Here is a 15,181-nt window from a genome sequence, read left to right on the forward strand (position 1 = left end):
CTCCAGATGCCCATGTTCATGCTGGGCATTTTGTATAACAAGGCGAGATTGATAGCCTTCCATGCCTTATCCAGGTACTACTTAAATGCTGTGAGAGTACTTGCCTCCATCAATGTATAACTCATGGAGTGCAAGGAGGAGAATTCCCTCTCTCTTCCCACAGGGAATATGTTTCGGGATCTCTCCCAGAAATGGAGAACGGGAAGGCAAATGAGATCCTTCCTTGCATTGAGCTCAGGATGAACAAACAAGATGCTGGAGAAACTCAGCAGGTCAAGTCAAGTTTATTGTCACGTGCACAAGTACAGCAAGGTACAGGTACAGGTACAATGAAAATCTGGCTTGCAGCAGCATCACAGGCACGTGTGTACAGACAACACACAGAATACAAATTATACACAAATTATATAAGATAGTGAAGAAAGCACAGCATCTGTGAAGGGAAATGAGCAGCTGATGGTTTGGGTGAGACCCTTCATCCCTTCACATGGGAGATTGCAGATGCTGGAACCCTGGGCAACACACAACACCCTGGAGGAATCCAGCAGATCAGGCAACATCTATAGAGGGAAATGGACAGTCCACGTTTCCAGCCTGATCTGCCGAGTTCCTCTAACGTTTTGTGAGTTACCCCTTCTTATAGCCTCACTCTCATGATGACGCACCCTATCGGATGCAGGATTGGATACATTTCAGCCAATCAGAGGCTGCCAAAAGCAGGAAGTCGGCTGTTTGAAAAGAAGGCGCGGAGTGGCTACAGGTAAGGGGGGAGTTGGGCGGTTGTTAGGACCCAGTTAACTCCCCTTACTCGGGAGCAGAGTCTCCGGGCTCGCAGTTGCTGTGAAATGTTCCGGCCGCCTCTGGAAGGACCAGAGCCTCCCTGCACCAAGGGGTTAACCCGCGGCGGTGGCAGTGCAAGAGAGGGTCAGGCTGTTTGAATGAACCGCAGGCCTAATGTAGGGGGAAATAGACCGGACCCGCCGCCAGCGGTGAGCGGGACCTTGCTGGTGGGCGGCTGGTGCTCGCTCCCGTTTCCCCGCACGTACTGGCCCGGCCCGGCCCGGCCAGGCTGGGCTCCGTGGCGGGCGACGCTTCCCAGCCTGTCCTGTTGCAACGCAGATAGGGCTGCGAGGCGTCATCCCTCCCACTGCATCCAGCCGGACTCCCCCTGGGCTGAGGGCTGGGACACGCTTCCTATTTGTCCCCTTGGCTGACCGACAAGTGGACTCCCCTTCCCTCCCCCCACTCCCCGCAATTCATTTGAATGGGCTCGTTAACCTTCAATAAAAAGCTAAATTCAGATTGTTTTTTTCCATTATATACATCATAAAAACTTCTTTCGCAGTAGGGAGCAGTCAAAGACCACCAGGGCAGTGTTGGCGTGGGGTCTTGGTACAACAGATTCCATGGGATCGGCCTTGGTTTCTTAAAAACTGGACCATATGAGCAGGAGTGGGATATCTGTCCCCTCAAGTCTGCCCTGCTGTTCAGTATGAACATGACTGATCTGCCCCAGGCCTCAACTTCTGTGCCAGTTCCCCACAACCTCAATTACCTGATCCTTTTTTTTTAGAAAAGGTTCTGCCTTTTTAAACACCCACTGTGGTCTAACCTCCAGAGCTCTCTAGTGCAGAGAATTTCAGGGATTTACCACCATCTGCCTAGAAGAAGTTACCTCAGTTTTAAATGATGGCCCTTTATCTTATAACTGTGCCCCTTGTTTGAGACTCTCCCACCAGTGGAAACATCTTGACATTTATCTTGTTGTGCCCCCTTGGGATCTTATTTGTTTCAGTAAGATTGCCCTTTATTCTTCTAAACTCCACAGAATACAGATTTAACCATTTGTGAAAAGGCAACTGCCTCATCCCAGGCATTAACCCGATGAATATCTAGTGGGTTGCCTTCAGTAGTAGTATTTCCTGGTACCGTCCTGGGACTTTGAAAATCTTCAACCAATGGCTGTATAACCTGCAATCATCTCCTTCAAAAACCTTTGGATGTAGGCCACTGGGTCTTGGCAACTTTTCTGGTTTTAGTCCCTTTATTTTTTTCCCAATAAAGGTTTTGCACATCTTCCTTTTGTAGGCCCTGTCTTGATATACAAATAAGAATCTAAATGGCCTTCTCATTGTGTCCTAATGCCTTCAAAGCCTTGCTTGCCTCCTTGAAATAAATCCCATGGGATTTATTTCACATCATTCTGAGTGGTTGAATGTCTTGGATAAAAGACAGAACCTCTGAGGTGTGCTTCCCCATTACCAAACTAAATTATTGGTCTGGATTTAGTACTCTCTTGTTTATTCCAGTAAAGAGGTAGTGAGTTTAAGATTTTGTGATCTGAGTGGAACAAGATCACAATGGATAAAAAGGAAAATATATACTCTATGATCTTGAGGAAAAATTTGCAGGGCCTTTCTTTTACAACGTTCTTGTGAGCATGGATACATTGGCAGATTGGAGTGTGGCGAAGATGTGCCCATTTCTGAAAAGGAAACAAGTGATCCAACTAATTGCAGGCCATTGAGCGTATTATCTGTGTCAATGAAAGTCTCAATCTTTCGGGATGAAATTGTTACCTCTTCAGATTGGTAACGAGTAGTAAGAGGCCTTTATGCATTTTGAAAAGCCTCATTCTTCAAACAAAAAGTAACAGATATAAATGAGGAATTTCAGCGGATGCATTATAGCTGGACATTAGCAAAGCTTTAAATCAGGTACAAAGGGGTGGTTAAGGGGTATGGGATTAGGGAGAAGATAGCAAATTGTCTAGAAAAGCTACAACAAAGCTGGAGTTGGGGCTATTTTTCAGAGAGGTATTAGTGTCCCTCATGTTACATTTCAGTTTTGACACTGCTCTGTTTTATTTAAACAAAATAATTTTGGAGGTAACGGGATCACTGGCAAGGCCAGCATTTATTGGCCATATGTAGTTGTCCTCGAGATGGTGGAGTTTCTTTGCAACATTGGATAAAGAAGTCTTACTGGCTTTCAAAAAGAGCTATTTTTTCAATTTGTATTAAAAATCTGCATTTCCAGCAGCATTAGGTTGCATTGTTAGTTAGGGGGCATGGTTTAGACTTGCCAAATTCCCCATGAGAACTGCTGGGAGCGCTGGCTCACCATCAGCCCCGCTCCTTGATACAGAGAACTGCTGCCGCCTTATCATTCATAATTCACTCTTTCAGCAAGCAACCAGTAATAAATAACACGGTTCTGTGCTTGAAGTTCCACAAGAGAGAGGTGATTACCAGCACTGACAATATGACCATCGTCTGGTAATAAGAGAATTACTTACTTTAAGATGAATGTGGAGGAATTCCTCCTGAGCGTTATGAATCTTTGGAGTTCTGTACACCAGAAAGCTCTGATGACCAAGTTAATGAATATATTCAATGGTGAGACAGATGGATGTTTGGACTTGCATGGAGCCATGTGTAATAGGGAAAAGGCAAGAAGGTGGACTTGAGTAATCATGATCTTACTAAGTGGTGGATCAGGCTTGAGGGGCCCCATATGGTCTACTCGTATGGCAGCATCCTCAGTACCAAGTATGTTCTTGTAGTGTATCTGAATTCTACAAATACACTGAACCTTCTGTATTGAAGTACAAGATATGTTAATTCATGTCTTTATCATCTCCAAAGTGAATACTGACAAAGTTTATTCACTGCCTTTTTGTTCCAGGTAGTTCTTTGCTTGCTAAGAGGTTAGACAAGAAGTTACCTTCTTGCACTCATGTTGACATCATCGTATCACATTCCAATGAAACAGCACCTGAGTAAGTGATTCTTTTGGTTCATAACGTTGAATGAAGCCCTGTTTTAATCCTGTTGTAATGAACCTGCTTTCAAAAATGCAATTAAACATTTTTCGGCTAAACGCCCAAGTCCATCAGTTTCAGTTTGTGGAGGACCACACTCCTTGAAGAGGAGTGATGTGTTGAGCATTCAGATCTCTATGGCCTCTTGGGTTTAGTTGCATTACTCAGTCTCGTTGCCTTATAACTTGCTCATTTGGTACCAAGTCTTACGAGTATAATTATGGACCTACTTTGTCATGTAGAATACATCTGCATGTCTTGTGCAACTCTTCTGTCTCTTCAAAGGCCAGTGAGACCAAATTTGATGTGAATCATGAGCTTCAAGTGGGAAAATACTGTGGCATAGTTATGATCCGTTATTAGGTAAGAATAAGCTATTCTTTTGTCAATACCAAGAAGAAAGCCACAACATTAAAAGCATGCTGCTCACCATTATTGGAGTAGACCCACTTTCCCTTCACAGCCTGTTCTTACCTTGCTGCCTGGATAGGCTGGACATGGAGAGGATGTTTCCAGTGGTAGGAGAGTCTAGGATCCAAGGGCACAGCCTCAGAATAAAGGGATGACCCTTTTAAAACTGAGATGAGGAGGAATTTCTTCAGCCAAAGGATGGTGAATCTTTGGAATTTGTTGCCGCAGAGGGTAGTGGAGGCCAAGTCATTGGGTGTATTTAAGGCAGAGATTGATAGGTTCTTGACTGGTTAAGGGTTACAGGGGTAAGGCGGGAGAATGGGGTTGAGAAAAAAACAGCCATGATTGAATGGTGGAGCAGACTTGATGGGCAGAATGGCCTGATTCTGCTCCTATATCTTGTGCCTGTGTGGCTTTGTTTTCAAATACTAGCCCTGCTTTCCTCAGCATGACTGTTCAACTTTATTCCCTCATTGGGTAGTCTGAAAAATGTTGAGCCTTCCAGTGTTCATGGCGCAGAGTGCTTATTTCTCAAAGAATCAAGCTACCAAAATGGCCATTTTTCCTGCTGGGGAATGAAACACTCAATCAATAGAACATGACGCTGAGCTATTACCCCTTTGAAATTTTAACTTGCATCTAGATCGTCTGTGGACAAATGGTCAAAGGATTCTGCACCAGTAAAGCCATGCGTTCATTCCATTTTGCCGCTGATTAATGAAACATGCTTGGTAAACATTTTTGCATGGAGAATGTTCTTGGAAGTGGTGCTGAGTGCTTTTGACGGGAAATGATATTTCAAAGTCCAGTTTACGATGTTCTGCATCAGTGGGTTAAAAACTTGGAGGGTCGCTTACATCTCCTAATTAAAATAATCAAAGATCAAAGTTTAATTTTTAGGATTCTGGAGATTACATCCCTAAGATTCCAGTCTCTTAATTATTGGTTCATAACCATTTGATATTTCTTTTCATTTGATATTTATATTTCTTTGTCTTCTTGACATCTGGTAATTCTGATAATTATATTTTACCGAGTGCCCCTTTGGTTTCCCACTAATCTGTAATCTGACTCTTCCTGATTAACAAGAAAGTAATTCTTTCAGAAACTGTGGTTTTGACCCCCAGGAGGGAAGAAGAATGTCAGGGTTGGGACTAGCATTGAGCTTGCTTTGGCTGCAATTGAACTGATGGAGAAAGAGGGGGGAAACATTTTTTTAAAAGAAAAGTTACATAATGGCATGTCAGTTCCCTGGCCTGAAATTTAATTTGGGTCAGAACTTCTGTTGTTTTGAATCAAAATGATTGGTGGTTTCAGCCATCACTGACATCAGTATGTTCCATCATTGCAATTACTGCAGTCTTATTGATATGATCACCATTGTCGGTTTCATTCTAGGCCTTTGTCATCTTAATTCAAGTTTCACTGGAGTTCCATTCACCTCATGCTTACAGCATGTGTGGATTTGCCCTGGTTTCCAAATGTACATGCTGGTTTCCATGGAGACTAGCCCTGCCTCTGGATTTAGCACAATTGGCAGCAACATGGTGCCTACCTGGCAGTATTGGACAATAGTCAGTGAGAAGCTGCTATTGGGTTCAGGCCAAAGAATGAGGGGCAATTGGCAATCATGTGCCCCTCGTCTGCTTCAATGAACTCTTAGCAACAGACTCGTAGCAACATTTTCAGAGACTTGGGAGTGAGGCTCATTTGGATGTGGATGAAAGAAAGGAGAGAATTATGGATTTAAGTTTAACAATGGCTCATTGCTGTGTTGTGGCTGCCAGCAGTGACATTGTTAATGCTAAGAGTCCATTCCATTTCGAAATCATTTGGAGTTGACAGTTAAGAGTCAGAGGTGTTGTTCGGGATTTGCTGATATGAAATCCTCAGCCCTTAGCTATTGCTGCTTCTGGTTTGTGAAATTGGAATTAAGTTTTTAATTTATTAAGTGACAGAATTTGAGGGAGATCATAAACCTTTAGTGCCTAGAATTTTTAAAAGCTATCACCAGTAAGCACATAGGTTCATTGTATACCATTTTAGTGTAGGAGGGAATTCTGTTATCTGGCAAAGTAAGTGCTTGCAACATGTTCACGTTAATAGCCCACTTACTATATCTATATTAAGGAAAGCATCTGGTTTTATTTGTGTTCAAATCTTTTACTATAATCTTGGGTCTCAATTATGCATTGAAAAATGGAATTCGGCATTTGCAGCATTTTTATTTTTGAAGATAATGTCACACTTGAATCATTAGTTGTGCAGGTTTATCCATGTAGAAATTGCTCCCATTATTACTGTGCTCTTCAGCCAGCACGGCTCTTCATTGATCAGAAGCTGCTTGTTTACAGTGTTCTGGCAAGTCGCTGATGTACAGCTCCCTGGGGATAGAGCAGGGGTTAATTACTGTTAAACTCTTAGTGCCAACTAACAATGCAGCCTTGCTGCAACATTAAAAACGACACTACTAAGGAAAGCATGAGGTGAATGGCACTGTGGTGAAACTGGAATTAAGGTGACAGAGGCTTGGAGTGGAGCTGACATACTATATTATGGAGGCTATCACATAATTAAGACTACTTGATGTTGGCTTTGTCAGCCTATAATTGTACATTGTGCATGTGGAAGTCTTTCACATTTTCGTCAGTTGTAAAATGGTGCTTTCTCAAGGTCATCAGGTCCTTGATCTGCCTAATTGTTGCCTAAATACACAGCTAGCAGGTACCTGGTGTTGCTCATGGTGAGCTAATAGTTGGACTGTCACCTATGCTCCCCCTCCTTGCTGGAAAGAGTGGAGGATGTGTGTGGCCATTGCAAAGATTTCAATGGAAATTTGTAAGAAATCATCTCTGTTTTTTTTGTTTCTTGCTGGAAAATTCATGATGATGCTCAGCCCACTATAGGTAAACAAGCACAATTGTTACTTCAAATGGGCACTAAAAGAGGCCAACCTCCTGCATTGTGTTGGGGAATCATCTCCTTACCCTTTCTATCCAGCTCCACAGCTTTGTCTTTTGTATCAGAATTGTATATAGCTTAAGAAGTAGTTTAATTTATCATTTTCTTTAACTAATATATCTTGATCAGTACTTACTGTTATCAGAATTGGTCTATTTCAAAATCTATATTCAGAACATCTCTACAAACGTGAAAGCTGTTACAACACCTCTGGTTATCCCAGATAGCTGTTTACCAGTGTTGAGCAACTGGTATAAACTATCTCTTATAATAGGAGCCATTTACAGATGTGTTGCATTAGAATCCTAAAAGGAATTTGTGATACAGAAGCAGGCCTTTTGCCCCATTGTGTCTGTGCTGGTCACAAAAAAATTCTACCCAGCCTAATTCCGCCTTCTAGCATTAGATCCATAGACTTGCAGGTGCACTATATTTAATGCTGTAACTCTGTGACAGTGAGCTGTAATGCTGCCTACAATTTCTAGCACTTCTTGGTATTCCTGTGCACCTTGCCTGTCAGCTGTAATTATAAAGCTCTTTGGTGAGAATACACTGGAGGTTTGTGAGCAGTTTTGGTCTCCCTCCCCAAGGAAGGATAAATATTTGCCTTGGAGGAGTTGCAATGAAGGTTTGCTTGTTTTATTGCTCTAATGGGAAGACTACCTAATAAGAAGTTGAGCAGAATGGGTCAAAATTCTATGGAATTTGAGTGAGAGAGATCTCATTCATTGAGAACATCACAAAGCCTTGACAGTTCTTCCAGATGGAGAGTCTGGAACTTGGAGTTGCCGTCTCAGGGCTACAAGATGGACATTTAACACTGAGACGAGAAGTTCTTTTTCATTTCTGTGGCTCTTTGGAATTCTCTGTCCCAGAGGCCACATATGCTCAGTATTCAAATTAGATTGATGGATTTCTTGGTACCATAAGGGAATTGGGATGTGCTGACAGGCCAGGAGTGGAGGTAGGGGTTTTACCATTGATATGGGATGGTGGAACAGGCTCAAGAGCCTGCTCCACTATTTAATATCATGGGTGTACCTGGATGTATGTTTGTCAGGTTTTCTTGCCATTGTAAGCTCCAATGCTGTAATCATTTCTATTTCCTGAAGCTTTGTTATTTGATTGAGTATTATTAACACAAAGTAAGAACAAGACTATGACATTCAAGTACACAAATCTTCATCTAATTATCCTACTCCGTCTTAGTTGTCTCCAGGTCAACACTTACTAATGTATTAAATCTTTGGGAACCAAGCATTTCTTGCTCAAGTTTAATTGGTTTTATGAATTACAATGTTGAGCCATAATATTCATGCCAATACAACAATAATTTATAATTGCAAAGCATTATCAATGTTGTAGGGTGGCAAAATTCCATATGCTTACACTGTTGTTACATGGCGATAATGTAGAAAACTATTTTAGTTTTTGCCCCATATCCTCATATTTAAATGTTGTGGACCATACCCAGGATTTCTCTCTACCTGCCTGGATCATTTGTGCCTGTTCAACTTTGTTAGTGTTGGCTCACAACCAGAAATACCCCACCTGTCCTTTGCCTTCTGCCTTGGCTTACCCATTTCGCCAACTGATTGGTATTGCAACTATCTCTGGCAACCCTTGTGTCACTCTCCTGGTCATAATTGAGCCTCATCTCTCCTTTTGGTCTCTTTCTCCTCCTAACCGTCATTGCAACTTTTCACTCTAATCCCTTCCCCCCTTTTCCTACACACTTCATTCTTCCTGAAAGCTTTGCTCCTGGCAAGTAAATGATTTTTATTGCTGAATTATTAAGTCGTGGAATTCCTTAAGTAGCCCATTAAATTCATTAGAACTTACAAATAGAAATTATTAGCTGTATGGCTGATAAATAAAGTAAGAGGCTTTTTTTTCCTTCTGCTTTAACATCAAAAAAGCATTCATTTTTCAAACTTGGCTTGTTACCGATTTGTTGAAATGAGATGGGCCACAGAAGGGCCATTCTCTGCATGTGATCTGCCTTGCTGTTAGTTTCACCGCAGGAGATGAAACTATATATAATATATAACCTCTGCCAGTCGGAGAATTTACTGGACAATAGCAGAGCATTCAGCCCTACAGCTTTATGCTGATTTTCGTGCTTCACAAGTTTCCTCCTCCCATCCCACTTCATCTAACCCTTAAGGACATCCTGTTCCTCCTCCTTCATGTTCTTATTCCCTTGTTCTAAAATTCATTGATGGTGTTCGCCCATCTACATTGTATTAAGTTCCACATTCTTACCATTCTCAGTGTTCAATAAAGGAATATGCGCTGCTGGTGCCTGCTCCCTCACATCTGGTTGATTCATGAAAGTGTTCATAAAGGCTAAATGCTTTCTGATGAATGACATTCTTGTCCACAGGAACATTCTTTTGGTCCATATCCTCCCATCAGGTGCTTAATATCCCATCCATTTTCACTGTAATCTCATCAGATATCACCTGTGACTCTTTTGCACTTTCAGGAACACCCGAGGAAACACGATCACAAATTTCTTTCTCTTTTGATAGGACCTACATTTGATTTATTCAAGCCACATTCCATGCCAACAGCTGAGGTACTGAGCACGGGTTTACTGAACAACTCGTTTGTCTGTGTTGGAGTCCGGGAGAACCAGCACGGAAACAGGCCCTTCAGCTCATCTGGACCATGATAACCATCAACAACCCATTTACACTAACTTCCCACATTAATTCCATGTTTTATTCTCCTTTTGGGATGTGGGAGCTAACTGGAGCACCAGAGTACACCCATGTGGTCACAGAGAGAATGTGCAAACTCCACATGGACAGCACCCAAAGTCAGGATTGAACCCAGGTCTCTCGCTGTGAGGCAGTGTCTGCACCAGCTGCACGAATCATCATCTGTTTTTCCTGTTTTTAACCACATTTGCAAAACTAGGTTCACTATTATCACTGTAATTGTCTTTTCAGAGCCATGGCTTACAAGAAATATTCATTAACAATTGGTGTGTTTTGATAAGATGACAAAACAGGCTTGCGAGAGGTGCTACGATGCATGAGTGAGCAAGGAAATGCATGATATATCAAAACTGTGGTGCTTTTTGAAGCTTCGAGAATCATGTATTTTCCCCATTGTTCCTCATCGATCACGAATAGTCAAAACAGTGAATAAAAAGGGATGAATGCATTAGAGATACTGGGGATGAATAACAGATGTTGGTCTTGCAGATGCCACCCATATACCAGAAGGAACAAAAAAAAATGAGGAATTTGTTGACTCGAGTCAGAGGCAATCTTTAGACAGTTGCATTGACAAAAGGATTACTATATAGAAATGTTTTAAACAAAGTGCTCCAAAGGTTCATTGGATTCCTACTGTTCTGAATATAGGAGCAGGCTGTGTACAGGGACATGTGTCTGAGACTCAAGTTTTCAATCAATTTATCTGTCTTTCAGTGTCTCTAGTGAGAGTTCTTAATGCAATCATTTTTGGCTGCCCCCATTAAGTTGGCACTGTCTGTGGGTATTGAGAGCTGACAATTCACTATTAATTAAGTCTTATTTAGATGCATTTTTTTCCAAAAATTTTGTTGGAAGGCAAGAAAAATGTACCTTAGATAATACTTAATATTGAAAACGTCTGATGAAGAAATGCTTGATACTGGATCTGAAGTTGTAAAGTCTATGGTGAACATAACAGCTGTGGCCTAGAATGTCCTGAAATGTTTTACCTTTATACAGCACACAGTTGCATGTGATTTTTTTTGAGGAAATTTACAGATTTAATCCAGTTTTACTGGAAGACACCATGATATATTACTTATAGTTTGTGACACTGCCAAATTATCCCTCCTCCAAAGAAAGTCAATTTCCTCTATCACTCTGTAATTCCATCTTTTATTTTTTTCTTTGATGTTTCAACATTATTTCATGGTTCCGAGACCTGCACTGTGTATTTGAATGCCTTATTAGATGAGGATCTGTAGTTCTGGAGGGGGGAAACCTTCAGTGGTTGCATCTCCTTAAAGATGCTGGGTGTAAAGTTTAACACCATTTTAATTTCGCAATGCCTAACAAAATGGAGGACTGACTGTGTTCCATGCTTACCCTGAGATCCAATTGTCGCTGGTTTCTATTTGTTTGACACTGGATTTTGTGTTTGGTTATGCGCTGATGATATAATTAGGGAATTTTTGCATTAAAGCTGGTGAGGTTTTGTTTTATTCACACGACCTGAGGATCACTGACAATGGCAGCATTTAGCGTCCATCCCTAATTGCCCCCGAACTGGGGAGGAAGCTAAGAGTCGACCTCATTTGTGGTTTTTGCTTATTGGCAATTCTGAGTAAGGTCATTAATGAACCAGATAGATTCTTACAGCAATCCTAGGAGTTTAATGGTTACCATTACCAATAGTACCTTTTTATTTAAATTTATTTATTTACTTGAATTAAGATTCTGCAGCTGTTATGGTGGGATTTGAACTTGTGTCTTTGAATCAATGGTCTAGGCCTCTGGTTGCTAGCAAAGCCCTGAAATTGAATTAAGAAAATTCTGACTTTGTTTCTGCTGTTTGTAATGTAAAATTGGAATGAGTTTTAATGATCAGGAATGTTACAGAAAGTGAACGGACCAGTAATCCAGGGGATCCTGAGATGTTTGTTCATGTTCCCACTACTGCTGTAAGGAAACTTAAAGAAGTTAATAAATGAAATTTATTAAATGAAATTTATTACTTAATAAATGAAATACAACTAGAATTAAAGATTAGTACCACAGTGGTGGCTATGTAACTGCTGTGTTGTTGCAAACACCAATTTGATTCAATAATGTGCTTCAGGGAAGGATATCAGCAGTTTCCTTCCACCAACCCTCCCAACACAACACCTCCTTACCAGACCCACAGCACAAACTGCCCTCATAAAATGAACATAAGGTCTTGAAGGTGTACGTGGACCAGACAATTAGTATGTGGGTCTTCAATGAGATGGGAAGCACAATTGGTACTAACAGCACTCCCACTGGAAGGGAAGTGAGGGTGCAATGCCAGTCTGCGTTTGCCAACGGGAATAGTTTCCATTGCAGGAATTTTTACTCAGAAAGCTGAGTGGGAGTGTGTGCAGATTAAAGATTTGTATAGTCGATCTATCTTCTGGTTTTTGGTTCCGGTGGGTCAAGACCCAGTTAAGTATTCTGGTCAAATGGACACAGTGGACCCAATTTAGAGTGGGAAAGGGAAGATTGGACTTGAAGTTGGACAGAGAAGGAGAGCAGAAGAAGAATTGAAATGCGAAGGGAAGGACATGTTTGCAAGTGCTCAGTTTGAGATCTGGGTTGATGAATCTGGTGTTCTCCCTCTCCTCTCCCAAATAGTCTTTGGTTGAAATCATAAAATGAACCATACAAACAGTTTCTAGGCTGTGGCCTCTTGTATTGGTGCTGTTTAACTTGCTATTTTACATTTGAAGTATCCCTGCCTTTTAAAGTACTTGTGAACTTGAATTCTGGGGGCTGATTGGAGTCTTGTAACATCCTGTTGGACCGATAACAATACGGAATCTCTGATAGAAAGAATTTTGAAACTTCTGTTGGTGTAAAAGTGAGGACGCGAGGCAGAAACATTTTGCTCCCTCCTTTTCTCAGCCAGCTTACCTTTTAAGGATGACCTCCAACTGAAGTCAACTTTGGCACAAAAAAAGCATTTTACTCATTGCGCCTCCTAATTTGGCAAATGGTGCCTTTTTATCCTTTATATTCCAATTTGCATAAGCAAAGTGAAGAGCATTAAATGAGTGTGGTAATGGGGGGGGGGAGAGAGAGAACAGACAATGTAAGTGAGTTGCTGAAGGGTGCAGGATTTTGCCAATGGCCTTGTATAACAGGATCTGACCAGGATAAAGATGGTTAGTACTTTAGGGAAATTACTTCAAAAAGAATGCTGTACATTTTCTGTGATAGCCATTATATGCCCTAGTCACAGCAGGCACATAGCAATGGAAGAATATTACAGGGCAAATTATACGAAGGAGAGGAAGATTATTCAGGGATTATTATTTGCATTTCCTGAGCACCTCACTATACATTTCCTGGAGAAGCCAATTACCACCTACAGCTTGGCATCCTGATAGTGAGAGGAAACCAAATGCTTATGTGCCTCTGCTTGAACTAATTTAGGTGATAAAGCATCTAGATAAACAATTGGAAGTAAATATCTGGTGCTGTATGGTCTTCTAAAGTATTATATGAAAAGCAAAAGAGCTGAGTTGTCTCCAGCCTGCGTCTATGCTGCTCCAGTTTTGTACGTAGAATCCTAGTGTAAATGGACTTGGCTGATGTTTGTTGCAACAAGAAAGTGGGTGTCTGGATTGGTTTGTTCTTCAATTTTTGGAATACTCTGTGAATTCAAGTTGAACTTAACGTCTGAAAGTACTGCATGATGTCCTGTTATAAACGCACTGCTTGCCTATCTGTATCAGATCAAGTTTTACTATTTTACAGCAGTTTATGCATCATATCTCTAACTTTCAGAGGTAATAGTTCATACTTTACCCACACACCAGGCTGTTCTGACCTGCTAAGTAGGCAACAGGAATTTAGTTCAGTTAATTATATTTTGACATGGTAGCCAAAGTTTTGTTAATACATGGATAATCTTTTGGTCATGAAGGGGAAAATTGTTTGTGTCATTTAATAACAGGGAAGCCATTTGAACTTCTTTACTATTGAGTGACCAATTGGCATTTAAGTAGATATTTGGTTAGATTACTGTGTATCATAGATCTAATTTTCATTTGTTGGAATGAGATGGTTTCAAGTGCTTGTAGGATTTACTGTTCCTTAATTAATACTGACAGCCCAATATATGCTGATATAACCTGTCTGGTCGAGGGTAAAATATCATTGTAGCAACCAAGTTTCCCTATTCCTCCGTCCGATTAACTATGTTTCTAGGAAGCTTTTCCCACCATCCTCTTTCCCAATCAGTCATCAGTTATTTTTCCTAGTACCCCTTCTTGAATCATTTCCAAAAGGCAATTGGATTGGATAAATGGTTGAAAAGGAAAATGTGCAAAGCTGTGGAGGAAGAATTGAGGATATAGTTTTTCGATCATTCTTTAAGAGTAGATACATTAACAAGGAGTTGAATGGCTGCCACCTTTCACTGTGATTCTGCTGCTTAGTTATTGATGGAAAATGATAAGTCATTCTTCTAACATATTCAACAGTATCGTCTAAAACCTCTCAACAGGCATGCAAGCTTTACAACTGTAAGCAAGTAAACTGAAGGTGTACTGTTTGCACTGAACTCTTGCTGCGCATGGGAAGCAGAAATTTATTGCTGAGATTGATGTTTCTGTAGAGCTGTGTGTACAGAATACACAAGGAGACACTGCGACTTGTTTAGTCAAACATATTAATATTTTTGTTTTGCTACTTTATGAATGAAGGAAATACACAGTTAATCTGAAATTTCTTATTTCATGGCAAAGACCTGTAGATGACAAATGTCTTGAAAGTTGGTAACAGTGGGTACGGTTTATTTAAGGGTTGTTATGTGAAAAAGCTTGTAAATTGAGCAACTGAATTTAGCTTGCTGGGTGCTGAGTTCTACAGTAACATGATGGTAAATGGCAATGTTTCATAAATTTTAAAAAAGTCCCTCGGCTCCTGAGCAAAGTAATGGAACAACCAGCTCTAGGAGACTAATCTAAGTAACCTGTACCTGCTTGATGCTGGAGCTGTGGTAAGGCTTATTTATTTATTTTAATTGGTATGACAGTAACTGGAAAGCAGGTTTCACTGAGAGCCTCAATTAGAACCATGATGTATCTTCTTAGACATCGGCTATCTACAGGTGGCTTTACAGTCTATGGATTTTGTGGCCAGAAGCTTGAATGTCCAGCCCAGAAGGGATGTGAAACCCGATTTGCCCAATTCTTATAGTTTTGTTATTGTAATTCATTCACTTATTGTAACAAAGTGCGATGGTGTGAGATTT

The 15,181-nt window shown here is 40.9% G+C and overlaps 1 protein-coding gene across 3 annotated transcripts in view; it reads left to right on the forward strand.

Moving 5' to 3' along the window:
• Positions 1 to 723: 723 nt before the first annotated feature.
• The window catches only part of arhgef39 (Rho guanine nucleotide exchange factor (GEF) 39), a 61,462-nt gene continuing 47,004 nt past the window's right edge, over positions 724 to 15,181 (forward strand). Inside the window, exons 1-2 of one of the 3 annotated variants that reach the window (XM_052033886.1) lie at positions 724 to 760; positions 3,688 to 3,781. In XM_052033886.1, coding sequence (XP_051889846.1) covers positions 3,739 to 3,781 — 43 coding nt within the window. In that variant the 5' untranslated portion in view covers positions 724 to 760; positions 3,688 to 3,738. Of the gene's footprint in view, positions 761 to 3,687; positions 3,782 to 15,181 lie in introns of those variants that run through there. The other 2 variants (XM_052033887.1, XM_052033888.1) reach the window with 2 other exon arrangements.

The sequence above is a fragment of the Pristis pectinata genome, chromosome 19, assembly GCF_009764475.1.
Source record: "Pristis pectinata isolate sPriPec2 chromosome 19, sPriPec2.1.pri, whole genome shotgun sequence".
NCBI lineage: Eukaryota > Metazoa > Chordata > Chondrichthyes > Rhinopristiformes > Pristidae > Pristis > Pristis pectinata.